The sequence below is a fragment of the Miniopterus schreibersii genome (assembly GCF_964146895.1).
Source record: "Miniopterus schreibersii genome assembly, chromosome: 5".
In the NCBI taxonomy this organism is placed as follows: domain Eukaryota; kingdom Metazoa; phylum Chordata; class Mammalia; order Chiroptera; family Miniopteridae; genus Miniopterus; species Miniopterus schreibersii.
The window spans coordinates 5,006,678-5,031,060 of record NC_138106.1 but is presented as its reverse complement, the minus strand read 5'-3'; the positions used below and the strand labels follow the sequence as shown (position 1 = coordinate 5,031,060).

At 52.3% G+C, this 24,383-nt stretch overlaps 2 protein-coding genes across 6 annotated transcripts in view; both read right to left on the bottom strand.

Moving 5' to 3' along the window:
• PRDM15 (PR/SET domain 15) overlaps positions 1 to 10,263 on the bottom strand; it is a 50,391-nt gene extending 40,128 nt beyond the window's left edge. For 3 of the 5 annotated variants that reach the window (XM_081138620.1, XM_081138621.1, XM_081138618.1), the window contains exon 1: positions 10,205 to 10,263. The gene's annotated coding sequence lies outside the window, so the exon portion shown is untranslated. Of the gene's footprint in view, positions 1 to 10,200 lie in introns of all 5 variants that reach the window. The other 2 variants (XM_081138619.1, XM_081138617.1) reach the window with 2 other exon arrangements.
• Positions 10,264 to 17,497: 7,234 nt separating this feature from the next.
• Positions 17,498 to 24,383, bottom strand: part of C2CD2 (C2 calcium dependent domain containing 2) — a 33,547-nt gene continuing 26,661 nt past the window's right edge. Inside the window, exons 13-14 of the mRNA XM_081138125.1 lie at positions 21,959 to 22,268; positions 17,498 to 18,347 (exon numbers count right to left, since the gene is read on the bottom strand). Of these exons, the coding sequence (XP_080994251.1) occupies positions 18,127 to 18,347; positions 21,959 to 22,268 (531 nt within the window). The 3' untranslated portion in view covers positions 17,498 to 18,126. The remainder of the gene's footprint in view (positions 18,348 to 21,958; positions 22,269 to 24,383) is intronic.

The window sequence follows — 24,383 nt, the reverse complement described above, 5'->3', positions numbered from 1 at the left end:
TCATGCAAACACCGCCACAGTCAAGGTTCAGGACTGTCCCACTGCTGGAAAACCGCGATCACGTGTCCCCTTTACAGTCACCTCCTGTTCCCCTGCCAACCCTGACTCCATCTCTGTCACTTTTCATTTCAGGAATGTCATACAAGTGGAATCACACTGTGTGTGACCTTTGAAGATTAGCTTTTGTTTTTTTTAACTCAGCATAATGCCCGAGATCCACGCAGGCGGCTGCATGTATGAATAGTTCGTTCCTCGTTAGTGCTGTATGACATCCCATGACACGGCTGAACCATTCATCCAATGAAGGACACTTGGGTTTCTCCCATTTCTACTACAAATAAAGCTTCTATAAACAACCGCGCACAGGTTTCTCTGTGGATGTAAGTGGTCATTCCTCTGGGGCGAATGCCCACGAGTGCAATCTCTGGGCCATGTTTAAGCAGGTGCTGGAAAAATGGAAGGCAGCAGGGAAAGAGGAAGACCACATATGAGATGAACTGATCCACAAAAGCCACGGCATGAGTCCACAGGAGCTACTGGGGAAAGGACACTGTGGCTGTCACTCACTCACAGGGTCACCAGAAGTTGGGGCCGAGTCAATGGCCTAACACACGTGCTTAGTTTTTAAGAAACTGCCATGCTGGCGATGTAGGAGAGATCCGGGATCTGCCCCTTCCCGGTTTCGTTTTTATTTTGGCCATTCTCACAAGTGTATAGTGGTCTCTTGCTGGGGTTTTAACGTGCATTTCCTTCCCTACCGGATACTGAGTGGAACATCTTTTCATGCTCTTAGGTGCCATTTGTAAATCCTCGGCAGTAAGACGTCTCGTCTTGTCTTTTGCCCGTGTTTTATTGGACTGTCTGGTTTTTTCACTGCTATATTTTGAAAGTTCCTTATATGTCTAGATCCTTTGTCAAATACGTGGCTCGCAAATATTTCCCCCTGCTCAGAGCTTGTCATTCCACCCTCTTCGCAGGACCTTTGCAGGACAAAGGTTTTTAATGTTGATGAAGTCCAACTTAGCAGTTTTTCCTTTTGTGGATCATGCTTTGGGTGCCACATCTAAGACCCCTGCACTAGGCCCTGAGTCCCAAAGATTTTTTTCCTGTATTTCTTAGAAAAGATAGTTTTGCATTTTACGTTTAAGTCTAGTATCCAACTTGAGTTAATTTTTATACATGATGTGAGGTTGCGGGCCAAGTTCATTTTTATGCTTTGAGATGTCCAACTGCGTCAGCACCACTGAATCTCTTCTGCACCTTTGTCCAAAGCCCGATGGTCACATTTGTGTGGGTCTATTTCTGGGTTCTGGCTTCTGGTCCATCGATCTCTGTGTCTATCCTTCTGCCAACAGCACACTTGGCAGAGATCAATCAACGCAGTCTTGGCTGCTGCCATCAGGTTACAGGAAGCCTTACACCTGGGCAGACAGGTTCCCCTGCTCTCTTCTTTTTCAAAATTCTTTCAGCCATTCTGGTTCCTTTGTTCTTCCACATAAATTTTAGAACAATCTTGTCTATACCTACAAAAATTCTTGTTAGGATTCACATATGCAATTTTGGTAACATTTTATTTAACAGACTATATCCCAAATACTATCATTTCTACATGTAACTTGCATTAAAAACCATTCATAATTTTTTCATACTAAGTCTTGGAAATCCAGTGTGTGTTTTATACTTGGAGCCTATCCTAATTCGGATCAGCAACACCTCAAGTGGTCTAGAGGCTCAGGACACTTTTTTAAGCAAGAGGGAAATTTTCCACTGGACACATGACCTCATGATAATATTAAAAGCATTAAGGAAAAAAATCATGAAAGGAAAAAAGCAAACAAAAAAAGTGATTTTCACGAACGTGCGGCAGAATTATTCTGAAAGACGCTCTGTGGGGGCTGGGGTGGGGGCAGTAGGTGGGTAGAGAGGAATTTTGTGACCAATAAGTTTGTGACACACTGCAATTCCCATTCTGGAGTTTTGACCCACAATGGCATGTTAAAAGCCCTGAGAAGTCCTGCGATAAAAATCTGTGGGAATGTGTTTAGCCCAGCAGCTCCTGAACTTACCAGGGCCAAGAACACCCTTGCACACAATGATTAATGTGCTAGAACCACGGTCCAGAGCACAGACTTCGGGTCATCAGTACAAGGGAAGGGACTGGTCCTGTTGTAACAGGGTGGGCACCAGGGGCCAGGAAGTGGGCTTGGCTCTGCCATTTACTGGATGTGAAACCCTGAGTTAGCTATTTCCCCTCCATGAGCCCCAGTTTCCTCCTCTGTACAAGGAGAGGGTTAGAATATCTACTCTAAGCCCCTTTCCAGCCTACAGAGGCAAATTTTTAATTCTAGTTCATCATTATGACCTCATATAATAGTGGTTCTCAAAGATTTCCATCCCACAATCCTCTATCCCCCATCACTACTGTGCTATGTATGTATTGTTCAAAAGCCAGCTTTCATATTATAAAAAAATGACATATACAGCAATCACTCCTCATTGCTTATTAACCAACAAAGTTTAAACTCATGAATTTGGCATTGACAATTCTATGAACTGACTGTGACTTCCCTTTCTTTTTAATCTTATTGCACATTACATGTGACACATTTGCTCCAGCCAAATCAAGTGACTTCCCTGCCCCAGGAGTTTTTATTTCTGGATTTTCTCGAATCCTCTATTACACCACCACCCCCAACAAGCACCACCGCCATCTGTCTCGTCTGGGTCCTTCTCTCTGTCTCTGTCTGTCTGTCTGTGGCTGCAATTGCCATAGTTAAAGCCCCAGGCTATCTCTGTTTATGCCCACATCCTGCCACAGTGAGCCCATTGCGAGGGCAGAATCGGAGTCTGACACGGCCGGCCCGACTGTATCTGGAACATTTCATCGCCTAGAGACTAATTCCCAGAGCCACTTCATCTGACCCACTGGCATCCAGGGTCATGAGAGAGATGCGGGGAGCCCAGAGTCCCTCTGTGCGCATCATCACAGGTGGGAAACAGGAGAGTGGGCCTCGGCCACTACCGCGGACACCCTGCCAGCAGCTGCCTAACCTCAGCAAGCTTCCAGCTCCCACAGCTGCTGTCCCAGATGTGGGACTCGGGGGCAGAACGGGCACCTGAGTGACATGGCACATGCTTCCATGACCTACATGGTCCAAACCTGCCCCAGGCCAACTCAAGCCACGTCTCAGGGCAAGGCTCTTCAACAGGACAGAGCAGTGGGGGTCCTTCACCCCCACAGTTTCCTCCTGTCCCCATCTAAGATCATTTTATTCTACTAACACAAGTGGCTGTGAAAGCGCAGCTTTAGAAAAAGCGCCCTCTCCCCCCTCGCTCCTCTCCGATCCCGTTCCCAGGTCGACCGCCCAAGTCCCTGGGTTTGCTGCTACACTCCTTCCACATCTCGAAATAACAGGCTTCTGCTGAGGTCCCTAACTTCTCAACTTTGGGTGTTGCATTTTTAGTTATTATGATAGAAAAATGTTTCCTTTCTTACACGCTCTCCCCTTCCCTCACGCCCCAATATAATTCTGGTTAAATCAGTCTATATAATATGACTGAAATATTACTGAGGATTCAATAAACTGCTCTACAGTAAACTCTAAAGTTCATTACTAATATATTTCTTTTCTAATACAACTTTTCTAGGGCAACTGATTTACAGTTGAACCTCAGTTCTCAAACTTAATTTGTTTCAGAAGGCTGTTCAAAAACCGAATCACCCACTAGAAATCATGTAAATTGAATTAACCCGTGTCAGCCCCCAAATGATTCCGTTGTGCCCTTCCTTATATACGGTACATGTGTAATGTACTGTTTCATCCAAAAAAAACACTTTAAAAACACAAAGAACATGAAATGTAAATGAAAATTTAACAAAAAGGAAATGAAATGTACAATAAAAAATGAAAATTTAATAAGCAGCAATAAAAGCAAAACCACAAAAACATTCACAGCACAACTTCCTGACATGTTAGCGCGAGGCTGGGTGGTAAACGGACTCACACGTGCACATTCTCTCCTTTGTCACCTGGGAGACATGTAACTCAGCAGACAGTTATCGGCATGAAAGGGTTGTAGGGTTGAGAAGCGAATTTTCTGAGATGGGAGACATTTGAGAACCGAGGTTTGACGGTAGTTTTTGTATTTGCTTACTCATTCGTATGTGAAGTTTATCTGCTGCAGCTGTGCGTGGATTTTATGTTAGTTTCTCTTCATCATCACCCACACGTGTTTGTTCTCTTGCTATAAATGGAGCCCGTTTCCTGAGGCCTCTTGCTTCCATTCTCTTGGTTTTGGTCCTTTGACCTGAGGAGCACATTTTCCTGGAGTTTCCTTAGCATGGTGCCCAGGAGGTAAATCTTCTGAGAGGACTTAGCATGTCTGCAAATGCCTGTATTCTGATCTCACGTGACAGCTGGTTTGCCTGGGCACGTGGTCCTTTTCACACAGAGCATGGAAAGCAGGACTCCATCATCCTTCAGCTGCCAGTGTTACAGCTGAGGAGCTTGCTGTCTTTCTAGCCAGCAACCTTTTTGTATGGGACTCCCAACCCCCGAATCTTTTAGAATTTTTATTTTAGCTGCCGTAACTTCAAGTTTCATGGCCTGTTTTGATGCTGAGCACTGGTTGGCCCTTTCACTCTGGCGTTCATGTCCTTCAGCCTGAAAATTTTCTTATTTTATTTCTTTTATTTCTTCTGTGTTCTCTTTCTGAACCTCTTAATTTCATCAAAGACATCCATATTTCAGATTTTCAAGTCTGGTTGTTTAAGAGGGGGATTTCTGAGCAAAGAGGGGAGAGAGAAGTCTACACTCTGTCACCTTAAAAATGGAAACTGGGGTAGCATTAACTTTATCATGTTGATTAGAGTTTTAACTGGTAGTCATCTTTTTACTTAACAGAAAAACAGGATATGTGAGCACTGATTCTTATTAAACAATGGGCCTTGTATGATAGACAAGAAATTTTAAAACTAGGCACCCTGGGAGCTTTGAAAAGGTCCTAATGTACCCTCAGCATGAGGCTGGGGAGCACTGTAGAGAGAATGAGAAGTGTCAGGGAACCAAGTCCAGAGGAGGCACATGTGCTGGGGGAAAGGGACCCAGAGGAGCATAATGGGCCCAGACAACAGGATCAATGAACAGAACTGAAGTGGCCTGGTTAGAACAAGGATTTCTGTAAACCTCTTAACTAATAAGATGATAAAATTACAGTTATGTTTTTGGCCACAATAAAATGCAAACTTACTATAACTAAATTAGCATACATAGTTTTTTTCACCTACGTCAGGTCAAAGGCCTTGAGAGTTACCAAACACTTGGCATGCTCCTTCTCAAAGGCAGACTCTTTGTCCAGCAGGTACAGTCCCTTCTCCCCAGACAGCAAGTGGGAAGTGACATTTCCCTCACAGGAATCATGATTTCAGGACACTGTTTCTAATGAGTTTGCTTCCAGCTACATCAAGGGCCGAAGGCCAGTTAATCAGGGTATTCTGACGAGCCCTGCAATGTATCAACACTTTTAGCTGTAAGCTGGAGACACAGACCATGCTGGACATCGACAAGTCAAACCGAGCCAATAACACAGGGCATCATTCAGGTAAGGAAAGGTGTCATCTCTGAGAAACCCAAGTTTCCATTTTATGTAAGTTTGCAGAAGTATGACCCCATGGGCTCTGGAAGACTCATGGGGAAGATCCAGAGTTGGGCTTCCTCAGATCTTATCAGGATGAGAGGCCCCAAAAGGGCCCCCACGATGACCCTGAGCTGCCTGCCCAGCTAGTCCAAGGGTTCCTCTCTACCCTAAATCATCCAGAACCAGCTTCCCAGCCTCAACATCCCCCTCCTGTTTCCTCTTCGAAAAACTCTCTCCCTCCATCAAACTCCCACCTAATCTTAAGACCTCATTCAAATGGCCCTCTTCTCCGAAGCCCTCCTGGCCACACCTGTCACATACCATGCAGGCATACCATACCCACTTTTCCCAGGGAGGCCCGACACCACAGCGCCTTTGTTATCACACACCCCTCTCTGCAGCAGCAAGTCTTGCCCCCTGGGTTATTCACGCCAGCCTCCAACAGCACCCACTCATCCCTCCTCCCCTCCACTTTACTGCCCCATTTCTGTTTTATTGCAAAAATCCTAGGAAGAATTCCAGTGGCTCCCTCACCTCCCATTCTCTCTTCAATGGGGAAATATGCCCCCACCACTTCACCTTGTCACCCACCCCTCCACCAGCTACTGCCCCTGGGCAGCATTCCACAGGGGCCTTCACCCTTCCCTTTGGAAGACCTGTCTTCTGTGGTCTCCCAGTCTTTTCCTTCTTTCTATACCCTGGAAGCTCCTTCCTAAGCCCCTCTTCATTCCCATCTCCCATCCAAAGCCCCCACAGGGGGTAACTCAGGCTGGCCCCTGTCCTCTCTCCCTCTGCTCCCAGCACCTACCCTGTCACCTCCCAAGCCCACGGTCCCAGTCCAGCACTGGCCCTCCCAAGGCCTCAGCCCCACTGAATATTTTGCTAATATTCCTGCAAAAGTGTTTTACAAAATGCTGTTCCCTGCACTTGAACTGACAGCTTAAACTGGCATCCCTGGTTTAAACAGCTGCGAGGAATATAACTTCCAGTATATTATTATTGACTTCTTAAAATAAAAGTGTTATGTCACTCTTCTAAACATGTCCACTGCACTCTAAGCACTACAGTGTGATGTCCCCTGCCATCTACTTACAAAGCACACAAACAAGCTCTTCTTCAACTGTCAGGAAGTTTACAGCACTTCCTCTGTGATCTCCTAACTCCGCCACTGCAGACGTTAAACCCAGTGTTTTACTTGTGCCCAAAAAGACCTTATTGATCACACTACAAATATGCATAGAAATCAAATTAGTCTTGATTTTCTATGGCCATAAGGGTGTGGTAATTTCTTCTGGATTCAGTTATCGGTGCAATCATTGAGACCCCACTGATCAAAACAGCCAGTATGGCTCAGTGGTTGAGCACCGACGCAAGCACCAGGAGGTGGCCGGTATGATTCCCAGTCAGGGCACATACCCAGGTTTCAAGCTCAATCCCCAGTGAGGGGCATGCAGCCAACGATGTTCTCTCTCTCAATGTTTCTATCTCTCCCTTTCCCTTCCTCTCTAAAAAAAAAAAAAAATCAACAAAAAAATGTTTTAAAAAGTAACAAAACAGCAACACAGCATGTGCTTCAGTAAACAGTCACTAACATCGAAGCTGTGTTCAGTGAGGCAGGCAGGGCTTTTCCCCACAGTCGGTCTAAGGATCATGGGCAAATGGTGAACTCTGTCCGTAGTCTCCGTTTTTATAGATGTGAGTGCGGGAAACCTTGTTCCGCAGACCAGTAGATGGGAATGGAAGAGCTTGCTATGGCAGTGGCCCACAGCCACTTACCAATGACCACCACAAAAGCCACTTCCTCTCGTCAGCTTGAGGGCGCCTTCCACCTGCCGAAAGTCTGAGGTCTTACCCCACAGTGAGCTCACTCCCCAGACGCGCACACCTCTGTGGGTACCCTGAGGTTTCCACACCCCAGGGCCATGGCTCACACTAAGCCTGAGGGCCAGGTCACCATCTCCGACAGTAAGAGGAACGCTTCCTCAGGAAGGTGAGGGACCTGGACCTGAGTAAGGGTTTATCCCACCCCAGAGGGGCAGTTTGAAGATGTCTCTCGTCTGATCCCCCTGATCACCTCCCGCCCCAGGGGTGTCATCTGCACCTCAGTAAACGGCACCTCCTGTCACCCACCACACATTCCCCAACCAAACCAACAGCAAGACCCGCCTCACTCTAGAAATAACACTGTCCTCACTCTTTGGTTCTATCCTGCCTCCCCCCCATTTCTAGTGGAATCTTGTGAGGCCTGGATTCCCCACACGTCAGCCCCAGGGTCATCTCTGAAACGACACAGGCTCTGTCCCTTCTGGGCCCAAAGCCACCAGTGACATCCACTTGGCACTAAGAATAAACTCTGATGGGGAGCCTGTGCGGCCCTCCTGTGCTTCTCCCCTGGGCAACACTGGCCTTTTTCATCCTTGGGCGCACAAAGCCTGTTCCCACTCCAAGGCCTTTGTACCTGCCATTCACCCCGCCCCAGATACCCACTGAGTGCCTCCCGGCACTGGTCTCCTGCTCAGACAGGCCATTCTGGTCCCCGCTGCCCGAGTGTACCCACCCCGGCTATCCCACAGCCTCCACCTGCCTCCCTGCCTTCTTCTCCCTGCTCTAACCACCATGGACCTGGCAGTCTTTTTTTTTTTTTTTAAGATTTTTTAATTGATTTTTAGAGAGAGAGAGAAACATCAATCAGCTGCCTCTTATACTCCCCCTACCAGGGATCGAGCCCGCAACCTTGTGCCCTGCCTGGAATGTGCCCTGCCTGGAAGGGAAAGGCAACCTTTCGGTGCACTGGACAACGCCCCACTGAGCCACACCGGCCGGGGCCTGACACAGTCCTGCTGTGTTTACTGGCTATACCTTCCTCCCTGCAGACCATCAGGTCCACCAGGCAGAACCTCTCTCCTTCTCTGTGGTGCTGGGCACGTAACAGGTGCCCACGAATAAATACTTGCTGAACAACTGGCCAAACAAATGGACAGGTACAGTCATGATCGGCGAGGTGAACTGCACAGGGATCCCCACACTTTACAAATGTCTGAGAGTCGCCTTCAGTCGGCACAGTGGCGGAGTGCTCCTTCCCTGAATGACACGAGAGGTAGTTTCCTGAGGAAATGGGGTTCCTTCTCAAATGCGACTACTCCGAGAAGAGTTATTAACCCCAATGGGGGTTCCTTTGTAAATGTTATCTTCTGGAAAAAAAAACAACGGTCCCTTCTGCTTCCAAAATCAAACATATCATCACGTTCCTTGTTGGCAACGTGTCTGCAGCCGTGGGAATCAAAGCTGTCAGGGGCTTAGGGGTCCTGTTACTGCCTTTCCCTTTCAAACCCCAAACTATAGCTGTTTCGTCACCACTGAGGCCCTGACGTCGAGGAAACGCAGCCGGGCGAGGGGCGCGGCGAAACTGCGGAGACGGCGAGAAACGCCCGGTTGTGAGGCCAGGTAGGGGCGATGTGCGCGGAGGGGCGCGGGCAGCTCGGGGCGGACGCGCGTCCCCACGGCGCCCCACGCAGGGGTCTTCTCATCCTTGCCTTTTCACGATTTATTCCAAAACCAGCGGCTCGCTTACGCTTCATCCTTAAAAACACCTTTCGGGGACCACGCTGGGCTCTCCACACGTGCCAGGCGGGCCGGGGTTTTACGCGCGTGGCTTAAGCAGGGTGGCTGCGGGCGGCGGTGCGGACGCGGGGCCCGGCGCCCTGGACACGCGCGCGCCGCTGCCTTTCCACGCGGCCCCTGCGGGGGGCGGGCAGGCAACTTCGGGGCGTCCGTGGGGGAACTCATCCGCTCCACTGGGCGCTGGATAAGGGGGAGCGCCGCAGCCGCCCTGCCAGGCGGGTCTGTTTCCGAGCCCCGGGGACCCCCGTCCCTCCCGTCGGGGCGCCGCGGGTCCTGCGCCCCGCGCGCCCGGCCCCGCCCCGCCCCCACCGGGGCGGGACGTCACCTGGTCACCGACCCGGCTACCATCCCTCGGCCGCCCAGGGGGTTACAGACACAGGACGCGGGGTGCTCTCGGGGGGCCTGGGCAGCCCCCGGCGCCCCGACTCCGCTTCTCTAACCGCGGGGGCGGAGGTCCAGGGACCCTCCGGCGCGCCCCGGGGGCTGAGCCCCGGGCTGGAGAGGGTGACATCACGAGGGGGGCATCGGCGACCCAGGCACCGGGGGCGGGGACCGCGGGTCGGGGGCGGAGGAGCCCCCCGCGCCGCGCCCACGAGCGAGCGCGGCCCCGAGTCCCGGGCTGGCCGCGGCCGGTGGGCGCCGGGCGGCGGGCGGCGGGCCCGGAGCGGCCCGGCGGCGGGGCGGGCGGCGGGCGGCACTCAGGGCGATCCCGGAGCGGCTCCGGGAAATCCAGCCGGGTTTTGACTCCGATCGCCCACGGTGCCCGCAGCCGGCGAATGTAACAAAGAACAGTCGGCATGGCGGCTGGACCGGGGCGGCGGCGACGGCGGGCCGGGCGGGGCTGGGGCGGCGGGCGGGCGGGCGCGCGGGGGGCGCGGGCGCGGGCCGGGCGGGGGCGGCGCGCGCGGGGGCGGCCGGCGGGCGCGGGGCCGCGGGCTTTACCTGCCTTTGGAATGTGCAGAGCGGGATCGGATCCGGACTCCGGGTTGCGATCCGCTCCGGAAACTGCGCAGCACCGGAAGCCGGGGGGCGGCGGCGGGGCATTGTGGGAGTTGTAGTTCGCGGCGGGGAGAGGGCGCGGGCGGCGAGGCCGGGCTGGGGGCTGCCTGGACCCGGCGGCGCGGACGGGGAGCGGCGGGCGGCGCGGACGGGGAGAAGAGCGCGCGGGGCGGGCGGGCCGCGTGGGTCCCGATCGGCCGGGAGAAGGGGGCCGGCTCCCGACTGCCCTTTCCCCGGAGCGGGAGGCGGTGTCTGGTGACCACGCGCTACCCCTTCCCGCGTGGCGTGGCGCGGCCGGGTCCCGCAACCCCGGCAGAGATGCGCACGGACAGCTCGCACGGCCCCTTTACCCTTCCGGTGGCCACGTCGGGCCCTGATTTCTTGGGGGGGCGGGTTAGGTGGGGGAAGGGGTCGAGTTTTTTCTTCTAAGCCGTAGCTGAGGTTCGCCGCCCCGTAGTGGTTTCCGAGCTTAGCCGACGGCGGCTGCGGGTCTTGGGGTCTTGTCCGTCGTTCCCGCCCATCAGTAAGCGTGAGCGCGTGCTCTGCCCCCCCCCCCCCCGAGATCCTGACCAGATGCGGGGCGCTTGGACCCCGGTGGGGGCGCCCGGGGGGCAGCCCCGGGACGCGCCCTGGGCCGCGCGCTAGGAGCCCGGCTGAGGCTGGGCCCCCTCCCCTCCCCCGCCAGCTCGGGCTTCTGTGGCCTGATTCCCTCCATCAGGTGTAGTGGGAAACAAAGTATAGAAACGGGAGTAAGGGGTCCTTGAACCTAGTCCTGGCCCGTCAGAGGCAGAGAAGTAGCTGCCTGTTCACTCCCGCCCGCAAGACCCCCGTTAACAATGTCAGAGCAGGTGATGCTGGGGGGGGGGGGTACGGCCTGAAACCGATCCGGGCAAGGACTCGTTTCCCTCATACGTGTAAAGCTCTTTGGAGGCAATAAAAAAATAACGCAACAGAAAGAAACAGTCTATGGACAGTTCACAGTACAGAAAATACAGTGGCCCTTAAGGTTATGGGAAGCTGCTCAGCTACTGTAATAAGAGGGAAAGCAAATTGCAGTGAGGTCATTTTTACCTGTTACATTAGCAAAGATTGTTAACATATAATAGCACGATTTGGAAGAGACCATAGAAAGCCAGCTATCTCATCCTTCCCGGGGGAGTAAGTTGGCACAGAGCGGGGTTATCCGACAGCCAGGTTCACTTGTACGAGTTGGCACAGGTACAAGGTCCTTCCTAAGTCCCCATCGGAAGGGCAGGTCCACAGGTGGGAGGCTGACCACTGGAGAGGGAGGCGTGGAGTGTCCTGCGGCTAGGGGCTCCTTTCTCTGCCTTCCCTGACACCCTGCGGCGACTTCCCAGTGGCACTTCCAGTTGGTCAGGACCACAGACCTTCCTTGGTCCACTCACCTCTGCCCTGCTCGTACTAGCCAAGCCTGCTTTCTTCTCTTTTTTCTTTTTTTAAATGTGTTATTTATTTCAGAGAGAGTTAGAAACATCAATGATGAGAGGCATTGTTCGACTGCCTTCTGCACGCCCCCTCCTGGGGATCAAGCCCGCAACCCAGGCCTGCGCCCTGACTGGGAATCGAACCTCAGTCTCCTGGATCCTGGGTCAACTGACAATCACTGAGCGATGCCAGCTGGGTGCCGAGCCTGCTTCCGTCCCTCAAACACGTTCTCGGGGTCTTTTGCACCCATTCCCTCCATCTTGGAACACTTTCCCAGGTTTTCCATCGCCATCTCTTCATTATTGAGGTCTTTGCCCAAATGCTTCCCAACCTCGAAGGGGTGGGGAATGGCCAGCCTGCAGCTGGTATACAGCCCATGGAGTCATTGGGTCTGGCCCCGCCAAGGCCTCACCAAAGAGAAGCAGTTCCAGCCATCACATTAGGGGTGAGCTGATTAAATGTTTGACCAAATATAACAGGCTAATTTTTAAGTTGATAATTTTGTACTGCCCGTGAATGATGTTATAGATATCCAAATGGCCCTTGGCAGAGAAATGATTCCCCACCCCTGCTGCTAATGTGCACCCCTACACTTACACACCCACCCTTCTAGTGGCATCACTCGCAATTCCCAAATGCCCAGATGGCTGGTTCTCCGGTCTCTGCATACTAAACATGTACCAGCATACATAAACAAAAACAGGTCATTTACAGAAAAATTGGCAGGTCACAGCAAGAGCGAAAAACAAAGTAGATGAGCTCAGTCCACTTGAAGCCATTTCTCACAGCCATGCATTGAGCACAGGGCCGGGGTTCAGTCCCATCATTGCCTCTTCAAAAGAATTCTCAACGTGTTCAGTGTTTTCCTTCTAGGAAGGCTGGAAATAATGTCTTTCAAGACAGATTTACATAAAAAATGTTTAAGTTAAAAAACTTGTTGCTTAAAAGTCAAATTTTTGTTGATCACAACTAAAGCAAGTCCTTCTCTAGCTTTTGTATAAAATATCAAGTATATACTTTAAGGCACCTAAGCATCTAACTTTACGTTATCAATATTGATGACATCGAAACAATAGTTTTGAACATCTGGCACCTGCAGGGCACAACTTGGCAATCTGCATTTTGGACAGTCAGGGTACAGACCCGAGGTGAGCTGGGTACATGTGTAAAAGTGGATGCTTCTAGGTCACACAGGAAGAAGGCACTTTCTCTTCAGGGAAGGCACTGCACTGGGTCATCCATCTGGTGTCCAGCCTTCTGCGGTGAGTGACCTGCCTTTTCTTTTACATAAGTGACATTGATCTATACATACACAGCACCCTGTATTTATAAAGGTGACCAAGGTAAAAAACAGCATGTTTTTTGTCATGTGCACCCCCTCAGTGTCGGGCTCTGTCCCGACCCTGGCCCCATGAGTGGGGTGGGTGGGTGTAAGCTGCATGTTCTTATATAGGGTCGTCAGCTGACATCTGCCGGGTGGGCACCATCCTAAGCCCAGGGAACACGGGCGCGTACACTCTCACTGGGGAGTGAGCATCGGGGAGAGTGACACGGGGCCTAGTGGCAGGGCCTGAAGGATGCTGACAGAAGTGCCTGGGGCACCCTTGGGGGTCGAGGCCACTTCATGGAGAAGGCAGGGCTTGAGTTCATTTAGAACATTAGAAAAGTGTGCTGGGGACCAGGGGTGCACGCTCCAGAATGACCACAGGTGAAGTAGACTAACGTGGGCCACGTAGACGGGATCGGCAAGACCTCAGTGTGACAGGGTAGGAGATCAGGTGAGGAGAACTGGTGAATCAGGACAAGTGTGGGCTCCAGCAAGTCCGTCCAGTCGCCTCCTGGAGTGTCAGCACGAAGTGGACCTCAGGCCACACAGGAAGCGGCAGTTTAACCCCAATCCCGGAACACCTGGGTCCCAAACAAGAAGCAGTGCCATTGCCACCTCCTCACCTTGAGTCCAAAATCCGAGTCCCCTGAAGGCTGGGGCTCCCCACAGGTTTACTCTTACCCTGAAATGCACAACTGTGGGTCTGTCTGGGCTCTCCAGTGAGCACTCCACACCTTTAAGGGCAGGTGGAGTCGGGACAGCTAAGAAAGGGGTGGAGCATGGGGAGGGGGGCCGGGGGGGTCTCCTAATTCCCCCAGTGTACCTGTTCTCCGAATGTTCCCAGGCTTGGGCACAGCACGGGGTAAGAAGCTGAAAGAAACAGAAACTGATGCCCTGGCCTGAGAGATGCGGGCAGGGGTTGTGCGTGCGGGACACGGCTGTCCTGCATTGCTCCAGCCCCGCTGCTCCGCCCACCCCGCAGCTCCTGCGAGGCCTGTGCCCAGGGCCTGCTCCTGACCCCTCGCTCTGCTCTCACCCACGGGCCACAGCTGAGCGCGATGCTGACCAGGGGGTCAATGGGTGGATAATAGCTTCCACCCCCGGAGGACTGCACCCCTAGGCCTCTGGGGATCATGAAGGGTCTCACAGCCACCTTGTGCCAGGTTTCGCTGCTGGGGGACCAGGCCATGTAGCACCCACAGTTCACCACGACCCAGAGTTCACTGCAAACATTGGCCTCCTAGGAAGTGGTTTAGCCCCAGACCTAAAGCGGGTGCTAAGTGACTGAAAAGTTGTGTAAGATGTTAGGAGGAAGGTCCTTCGCCGGGAACCGAGCCAGGAGGAAGCCTCTTCTCCCACCAGCTCACCACGCTGGTCTCGAGTGGTCACGGCTGAGGACCTGATGAAAGACCCTCAGAGAAACGGAGCTGCGGCCAGCACGGGACTCGGCAAAAACAACTCAGTTTTCAGTGTTCCGTGAGTACATTTATTTCTTTAAAGACCGTTCACAGTCCAGCCACATGCTCTCCGAACAAACCCACTGCACGCGGCCGGTGCAGGGCTGGAATCGGTTTTAAAGTGCTACGGAGGAATACAATCATTGTCATGTAAATTCATCAATGCACCAGGTGGAAAGGCAAACCTCCCCACATGCCTAGAAAACCTTTTATTTTCTTCTTTTTTAAAAATGTAGCTTTAGTGTGACATTGGGCAAAAAAAAAGTACAAGCCTAAATTGTAAATGGTACATTACCAGTCAGTGGGAAGCCGGGCGAACTGGGCAGGTTCGTGCCTCCTCGCAGGTAAAGGAGGGAGGCCAAGGAAAGGGAACCGGAGGGAACCTGAGTTTGCTTTGCAGGATTTCGAGGTGCGTGGTCCCTGTGCCGCTTGCTTTGGTCATCGCGCCTTGGTGGTTTGGGGCAGAGGCATCAGGGTCTACGCCGAGACCTGCTTTCCGTCCAGTAGAGGTAAATGCTCTGACCTCCAGTGCCCACCAGCTTGCACTCTGAGGTTCCAAGGGCCGTGAGGTTATCGCTCAGAAAACATCCACATTTGGTGGCTGCGGCGTAAATTAATCTTTCCCTTCTGCTCAAGAAGAAAATCTGCCACTTTCTTCTATAGATGTGGCCGGAACGACCAATAGAAAATCTAGGCAGGCTTCTAATTTGTGACTGGTTGGCAGCGACTGGCCTGGAAGCCATCACCAGGAGTCAAGGGCTGGTTTTGAACTTCGGCTTGAGACTGGATTTACATGAAGTGCTCTGTCTAAACCCTCCTCGCAGCTGGTTTTGAACAGAACAAGGTGGATACTTTCGTTAATGCGACATTAAAGCAGGCCCACGCTTACAGCTCCGTGTCCTTCCTCCGCGAAGGCCACAGGGACGTCCTTAACGCGCACACGAGTGTCACCAGCTCGTTAAAACCAGCGCGCACTCCTGGTTTCGGACAGACGGATGCACATTACGATTAGTGTTCATGAGGAATCGCTTTCACGATACCACACTGAAAGAATTTCATCAAGACCAAAACACAGAAACGAGAGCCCTCGAGCCACTAAAGTGCGTGGGGAGGGGAAGGGAAGGGAGTCGGTGGTTTCCAAGTCAGCGCGCTGTGTATCTGGTGTATAATCGTAACTGACATTTCACCTTAGCGACATTGGCTTTCACATAAATACCCTACACCATTCAAAATCAAACCTGGACACACAGCTTGGAAAAGAAACATTCAGTGTGGATATGGCCCATACGGCCCCGTCCTGCAGAGCTACCCTGGTCTTCTCCCGTCCCTGCTGCATCGCCGCCGCTGCGTCCCAAAAGGCCGCTAGGAGACAAGAGTGCGCACCTGGAGGACGGGCTCCTGGGTCACGCTCGGGTGGACAAGGGTCTCCTGTGTACTCGAGAGAGACAGAGACGTGGCCCTCCATGGCTCTGCCTCCCCGTTAACTCGCTCGCTTCACACACAAGGCGGGCAGAGGCCCACCTGGCCCTCTAAGGATCCCGGAGGCGCTTCCAGTTGCACAGAAGCTGAGAAAGCAGAGCCCTTGACAACGATATTCAGCAGTGAACAGGACGCTCCTGGGGTCCACCTGGGAATCGCAACGGCTAAAAGCTGTGTCCTTGTTTTTGGTGTGGTTTGGGGGTGTTTTTTTTTTGTTCGGTTTTTTGAGAATAAGAAACACTCGGTCTAACACTCTGATACCTTCACGCTGGAATAAACCGAGTCCATCTGAATTTCAAAATTCAACACACATAAAACTGTACTAAAAGCTTCTGACCGGGGCCTTACATTCTGACACGTCGTCCTCTTAGAATTCATTCCTGCATGTTACACGTCTGCCTCCCACGAGAAAGAACAGAAATGCTTCAAGTAAAACAAAACATTAAAGTGACCATGTGTCCCCAAAAGGCCTGTAGTGATTACTGACCTGTGGGGACAAACTTGGTATTAATACATTTTGTAATGCCAGGTGCTACTTTACAATAATTAAAATGGAATATAATCTTCAAAAATAAAAGATGGTGAAAAAAGTCATTTTACAATTCCTGGGACACCTAAGAATTTTTAAATGTGCATTTTAAAGTAAAACACTTTATGTAGTCTTCTAAGTTTTCTCTCCAAATAAAGAAGGGGAAAAATTCTATAATTTTGGTTTCTATAAAGGTTTTTGCTCATCAGTGGCTCTTTTATCCCTGAAATAGATATTTAAGGATGAACAGAGGCACCTGTACAAAGGACCCCCCGCAATTTCACATCCGTGACAAAAGCTGAGTTTTCATAAATAGCCTTCTAAGTCTTGTTGGAGGAAAATGAATCTTATTAAACCATCAGAACCATTCACCCTAATGGCCATTACTGTTTAACAAGTACATCTCCTACAAGCGGCACATTCGGGAGCGGACCAACGTGACAACTGTGACTGAACCCAAGTGGCCCTGATGTGGGAAATGCTTTGAGAGACAGGTTGGGTATTAAAGTTTTACAGCAAGCTTATTTTTCCTACTGGAAATCAAACCGCGCCCTCCACCCCTCTCCAAAGTGTGTCCCTCACTGTTCACAGAAGAATTCAGATGTGCTCCTAAAAGGTATCTGATGCAAGCCTGGCCCATTTTTTTTTTACTAAACTTCCATTCCTAAGGCTGACACCTGAGGTGTAAAATAATTTCCTCTTTTGCCCTAAAAGTAGTTTGTTTCAGCTACTGGCAATATTTGGCAAACCAACCTCAGACTGAAGAAAACCCAGGTATGTACGTGTGAGTACCACGCTCCCTCAGCTGTCACTTATTGCTCCTAAGTGCACTGGAAAGGCTCGCTGCAGCCCTGTCCGCAAGGGCCAGACGGGAAAAGTCTGTGTGCTGACTGGAACTGTTAGAGCTTTTGACACTATAGAGAAAATGTAAAAACCATATAAGAATTTATACACCTCCCACTGGCTAACAGGCTCAAAGTAAACTTAGAAAAGTGTTCGGCATAATATGCATAGGATATATTTAGTATTTGCATAATTTTTCAAGTTCTATGGCTAATAGCAAAGGCAAACGCCTTCCTACATTTGTCATAGTGTTTCCATTCCGATCGTAATTTCCCTACCCAGTTCTGCCTGGGTCCCACCTCTCTGCACTCAGGGCCAGCTGCACTGCTTTATCCTGAGCAGCCACACAGAAGAGGTGACCTATGCATCCGTTCACAGTGACAGCACAGAGGGTCATCTCCTGACGTGGCCCAGGCGTGGACCCAAAGTAATACCCGTTAGCGCAGACGGTGGGTGAAACTGAGGCCCCAGACCTGCCCCATCCACGCCCACTGCAGCATGGATTTAGTTCAGAAGGTAAATCTCCTCCTGACACTGAACTTCAGCTGTCAGGTTTGAGCAGAGCCCTCCGTCTCCTCTGACACCTGGCGGTAAGTAAACGGGTTTGGTCAGTTCTCTCTGGGGGAACCTCCCGGCTGGAGACCCAGACGTTCCCTCCCCTTTAGAAGATGACACTGTCCAGAAAACCGCAGCTGGACAAGACGGGTGTCCGACAGCCGGCCGGCACTCCCGCTCCGTCCTGGCGGGTCGTCTCCGGCATCGCCGTGAAGCGGGCCGCCCACCCCGGCCTACATGCTGGGGTCCCCGGGGGCGCCGTTCATGGCGATCTTGCTTCTGTGCCTGGACAGAAGCTTCCTGTTGAGGATCCTGGAGAGCGTGGCGCCCTTCCTCCGGGGCCCCTCCGGCTGCTGCAGGAACACCAGGTCGTTGTGGGACTGGCTCAGGCCGGGGTCCTTCTGATGCTGCCGCCGACGGAAGAACAGCTTCGCACCTTTCCTTAAAATGCCTCCTGGAAGAGCAAAGCACAGGGCTGCTCAGCGGCTGCGGAGGACGCGCCGCAGCGACCAGACCGCGGTGACGGAGGAAGGCGAGCGGGACGCTAGCGAGGCGCTGACCGCCCGGCGCGCGCTGCCCGCCGAGAACGGCGGGCCTCCGGCTCACGCACACCGGGGCGAAACGCAAAGTGTTAGCAAAGTAGGAAAGGGTGAGCTGGGCTATCCTCGGCATCCATTCCAGGCAGGTATTTATATCACTGGCTCTACTCAAGCCGGATGGCGGCAGGCTGTCCTGGCCTTGGCCCCTGGGGTCCCCGCAGCCCCCCAGCCCCTGAGCCCCCTTTATTAGGAAGGCTGTAAATGGCAAAGCAGTAAGAGGTGCCCCCAAAAGGATGGTCATGCTATTAAAGCCAAATTAAGGATCCTGAGAACAATGGTATTCACTTTCTCGGGAAAGTTAAATGTTTATTTTTGGGGGAAGTAAAATTTTTTTATAACTCTTTTATCAGGTGAAGTCACATGACATATCTGTTATTTGGTCGTTTTGAACCTGCCAACCTCAGTTTCGTATGACTCGACCAATCTGTATATAATGTCGGGGAGTGGACTGTGGGATGCAAAAAAAAAAAAGTAGAGCAGTAACAGTTTCAACAGCAAGGATTCCTTAAAGATCAAATGCGAGCTAACACAGCGACAGAACACGCTAATCTTACACTTGCACAGTCAGTTTAACATCCCGTTTACCAAGGCCCAGCAAGGTCAGCGAGCTGTAAAGTTCATTACGACTTGCACACAGGTGTTAGCGACTTTGGAAGAAGACAGACCTGCAGATCACAGAGGGAGCTGTATAGCTAATTTGGCAACTCATTCTTTTCCTGGTAGATCTGACAAATTCTTCAACAGCTACGACTCACAAAAATGCCCACCATGCCCGGCCAGCATGGCTCAGTGGTTGAGCATTGACTTACGAACCCGGAGATCTCGGTTCGATTCCCGGTCAGGGCACATGCCCGGGTTGAGGGCTTGATCCCCGCAGGGGGCGTGCAGGAGGCAGCCGATCAATGACTCTCTCTCATCATTGATGTTTCTCTCTCTCTCCCTCTCCCTTCCTCTCTCTGAAATCAATAAAAATATATTTTTAAGTAAATAAGTAAATAATAAATAATATCCACCCTGTCTATTCAAAGGGTTGGGGGTCAGGAGCATCGGTTTTCTCTTCTGCCCTGGCCCTGTCTGCAGACTTTGGAGACTTAACACCCGGGGAAAAGCCTGCGGAGGGCCAGGTGGACTGCAACCATCGGAGGGTGTCACAGAGCACAGCCTGCACCCTGCACGGGCTCGGACAGGCTTTCTGGAATGATGTAAATCTCTGAGAGGCATGCTGGTGGCCTGGGTGGGGGAGGGTGTTCTAGTGAGGCCAGCCCTTCTCCAGGGCCCGCAGTTTAACTCACTAAACAGGAAGAATCATGAGCATAAACAGAGGCCATCCCATCATGTTTCTCAATAGAAAAAATCTGTTTAAACTTGGCCACCACATCACAATTGCCAAGGACTCGACCACTCCACGGTGGGACCTTGGCTTCTGGCACAGACAGGCAAGCGCGCTCCCTCATGGGGGGCGGGGGGGGGAGGATACTAAATGGAGCTGCCTTGACTAACGACACTGAGGTCAGTTTTCTGTGTCTACTTGGCCCGAGCGCCGGTGACCCATCAACCCCGGCCTCAGTGTTGCTGTGACGGCACCTGGTGGGCGTGGTGGACATCTGCACCCAGGAGGCCTGAACTGAAGGAGATGACCCTGGTTCCATGGATGGGCTTCACCCAATCAACGCGATGCCTGAAGAGCAACACCCAGGGTTTCCTAGAGAAGAAATTCTGCCTTAAGGCCGCATGGTCAGCTGCTGCCTGCGTGGGTGTCCGACCGCCAGCCCCCGGAGCCGCGGAGCCAGCTCCTTGAAATACGGAGCCTGCTGGCTGCGGTGCTCGGAGAACCCCGGCTGGCAATAACGAACAGTCTGTATGGCGCACCCGACTCGGCCCACGGAGTCTGTCCCTTTAGCTGATAGGAAGGTCCCCGTGAAGAGGAGGCGTCTGGGCTTTAGAAACCTATCTCCTTTATTCCAGGCCACCTTCTCACACCAACGGGCAAGAACCTTCAGGATTCCTTAGGGTAAAGCTGGGAGACAGGTCATGTGAAATTTGAGGCAAATAACCAAAATCTTAAATGGGGAACAGGAAGAAAGAAAAAAATCTTTCCCTGGTTCTAGCAAAGTTAAAAAAAAAAAAAATCACAAAACTACTGAAGAATAAATAGCATGTGAAGGAATTTAAGAGATTATTCTAAATTATAGCTTGAATAAATTTATTCCGTTGCTTCCACAGAGTCTAACAGACATAAATAGCTCATTGAAGAATTTGTCTTCAAACCTGACAGGCAGGAAAACAGTGAGCAACAGCAGCCTGTGGACTGTAGCCTGCTGCCCAGAGAGGCTACAGGCTGACCCACGGCCGGTGCGGTTATCACAGTAACTACTCCTTAGACCTGGGAGGACAGGCAGGGACCGGTCTGCATGCATGTCACAGCCAGGTGGTTCTGTACCAGCAGGTAACACAGACATGCCCTCCCCAGACCGGCTGAGACGAAGGGGGCACTTTTCAGGAGGAACATGGGGTATCTAGCACCCCGGGGAGTAAAGCTAGTAAGGGACAGGGGGAAAAAGAAGGGGAGGGAATCGATCCCCGCTATGTTACAGGATATGCTTTTCTCACAGCAAAGCTACATTTAAAAAAAAAATAAGACAAAACCACTTACTGTGTAGGCAATTAATTCTGGCTGGCAAAGTGATCCTCTTAAGGAAAAGGGAGTGAGCAGGAGAAGAGGTAACGTGTATGCGAGGGCAAAACAGGAATGAAAGACGGTGAGTGCCGGGGCCCCAACGTCACACACGCACATCCCCGGTTACGGAGGAAGCGGAGCCTCGGCAAGTCCCGAGGTCTCGCCTGGACCCGACCCCCGGCCCCAGGCCCCATTCCCCCCGCAAGGGTCTCCGGTGGCTCTCAGCCAAGCGCTGGCGGGGCGGAGAAACTCACAAGTCAAAGCGCCCGCTGAGAGCTAACGGACAGCGAAGCGTCGCTCTAACAAAATGGTTCCCCGTCACCACGAACATACAAAGTGATCAGTTAACTTCCCACGAAGCTTATCCCCCCGGGGCTGGTTAACTGTCAGTGGTGAGGAGCCCTGTGGCTTTAGGTGGAGGGGAGGGTCTGAGAGGCAAAAATGAGCAGAGGGGCCAGTCTCCACACTGCAGGGAACCCGGTCTCTGCCAGGCTTTGTTCTGGATAGTTCCACTCGGGGGGGGGACAAAAGAGGGGTACCTCTAGGCATGAACCCAAACTGCCCCCCAATGTGGAGAGCTGAGCCCCGCCACATTCAGAAGGACTCGGAAGCCCCTCCCCGCCCCACCCATGGTGGGCTCAGACCTTTAGCACCGGGGTTGGTGCCAGGTGGGGACACGGGGTGGGGTCCTTGCAGAGAAGGGAAAGAAAGCAGGTAAGTAAAAGCCTGGAAACTAGCACAAGAGCGAAGCCATCAGCGAGGAGTCGGCGGGGGGCAGGAGTCAAGTACCTTTATGCTTTTTGGGGGCACCTGGCTCCCAGACATTCAGGGAGCTCTCCGACAGCGCATCCCCATCGGGGTCCAGCGCTGGGTGGCCGTCCCACGCCTCGGCCTGTGACTCCTTCTCAAAGTCCAAGGAGGCCAGCTCGCAGTCCTGGGGCTCCAGGGCCGGCGGGGCCTGGGCCGAGGCCACCTCCTCGGGCGGGGCAGAGGCCGAGGCCACCCCCGGTTGGGACAGGGCAGCCTCTTCCTGGCTGCTGTCCATGGAGGCCGCATAGTCCAGCATCAGGGCGGCATCGTTGTCCTGAGATAGAGAGGTCTGTCCAGGGAGAGGGAAAGTCGGCGTGAGGGAAGATTACAAGGACACGCGGAAGGAGGCCCCATCCAAACATCCTGACAGATTTCAAAGTGTCGGACGAGGTCCCGTCCCATTTAACGGGGTAGCTGGGCCCGGCCAGAGTGGCTCAGCAGGTTTACCATCATCCCGGGCACCGAAAGGTTGCTGGTTCGATTCCGGGGCAGGGCACATACCTGGGTTGTGGGTTTGAACCCCAGTCAGGGAGCATACAGGGGGCAACTGATCAATGTCTCTCTCTCTGTCTTCCTCTCTCTAAGTATTTTCTTGGGTAAAGATTAAAACAAACTGAATTTTATAAAGTACTGAATATTAAAAGACAGCATGGCAACTGCATGTCAAGGGGACTGAAACTCAGTCAACGCAAATGTCCGGTCAGAGCAGAGGGGGACGGCCTAGTTTTGCAATTTGGAAGGGGCGGTGGAAGGAGGTGACACCCGTCCCAGCAGGTGGGCTGGCTAGGAGACCTGTGGGAAGGCCCGGAGGTGAACAGAAGAGTGAGCTTGTCCTTCTAAGTCTTGGAGAGTACACGGGGTGACCGAGGAGCCCAGATTCAGTCCGTCCGTGAATCTTTGCTTCTACAGCATTTTTATGTTTCCTGAAAGCAGAAACTAATCGGTATGCACCTTGCACCCTAAGAATTACACATGTGTAGAATCTATGTAGGTGCTACACTAACCAGGGGCTGGGAGTCGGGAAAGTGGCTCGTTGGAAGGTGGGAAGTGACTACGGGGGGACGCCGGAGAGGGGGGCTCTGCGGGGGCTGGTCTGTGGCTCCTGATCTGGGAGTAGGTGCACAGGAGCGTCTGCTTAGTGACAACGATAAACTGAACTTTTCTGACTCAAGTGCTGGCTTGCAGAAGTGCCCCTCGACTCAAGGTCAGGCAATTTGAGCATCAGTAGAAATAATAACTGCTTTAAATATAAGGTCCATGAGTTCCTAATGTTCTAAAATAACACCTTAGAGGAGATGGTCACAAGTCTCATCCATATATTGTTCACAGGCACCAAGAACTTAAAACCACCCTTGGGTCAGGGAGCGCCCAGAGCGCCACCGCCACCTGCTGGGTGCTGCAGGAAGTGCACGCAGGAAACCCAGAGAGGCACGACCGGGCTCTTAGATGCTGCTGAAGGCCACCAGCCAGCTGTGCCCGTTGGGACCTGACCACTGGCCACCCACGCCCTGAGTTTAATGGCAACACTGGGGACTCACCTCTGGCACCTCCCGTGACCCATTCTGGTCAATTTTCAGCATGTAGTGCCCCCCGCCGTCCCACCTTCTGGGTGCCCTCAAAGAATCAACGTGCCCTCAGAGTTCAACAATTCCTGCCCCTTGGTCCCTCCGGCCACCGAATCTCCCAACTGTCCCTCCATTGCTCACATTCGCCTTGTTCATTCTGAAATGTCACGTGGCCCCTTGCCTCGAGGGGCGAGCCCCTCCAGCAGCCTGGCCTGCCTGGCGCCCACCAGGACGGCCTCACACCCACCATCTGCTCTGTCTGGACAAACGTCACAGGGCAGAAGGAAGGGGTCCAGAACATGTTTAAAAACAAGCTCTGTTTCTCCCTGGGTGCAAAAAGGCATAAACATTCATGGCAGAAAGTTAAAATGGTTTGGAAATGTGTAATGTGGAAAGTGAAAGTCCCCCACAATCAAGCGGTGATGAGGGTAGAGGCTCCGTCCCACAGGGAGTCTGACATCATGTCAGTCTTTCTCTTTCCATAAATTTTCTTCAAATGATTCACCAACCTCTCAACAACCAGAGCACCCCAGTCAGAAATGGCCACTTTTCCTTCACAAACAGAATAATCTGCGTGAATGAAATACCACGAGCCAGGCCCCCAGCTGAGTGAGGGACCTAACCTGACATTTGTTCACAGCACTTTCTGGACATCAATCAAGAATTTGGGGCAGCCCAGCCAGCGTGGCGCAGTGGCTGAGTGTCAACCCAGGAACCTGGAGGTCACGGTTTCATTCCCGGCCAGAGCACATGCCTGGACTGAGGGCTTGGTCCCCAGTAGGGGGCGTGCAGGAGGCAGCCGACCAATCACTCTCTCTCATCATGGATGTTTCTCTCTC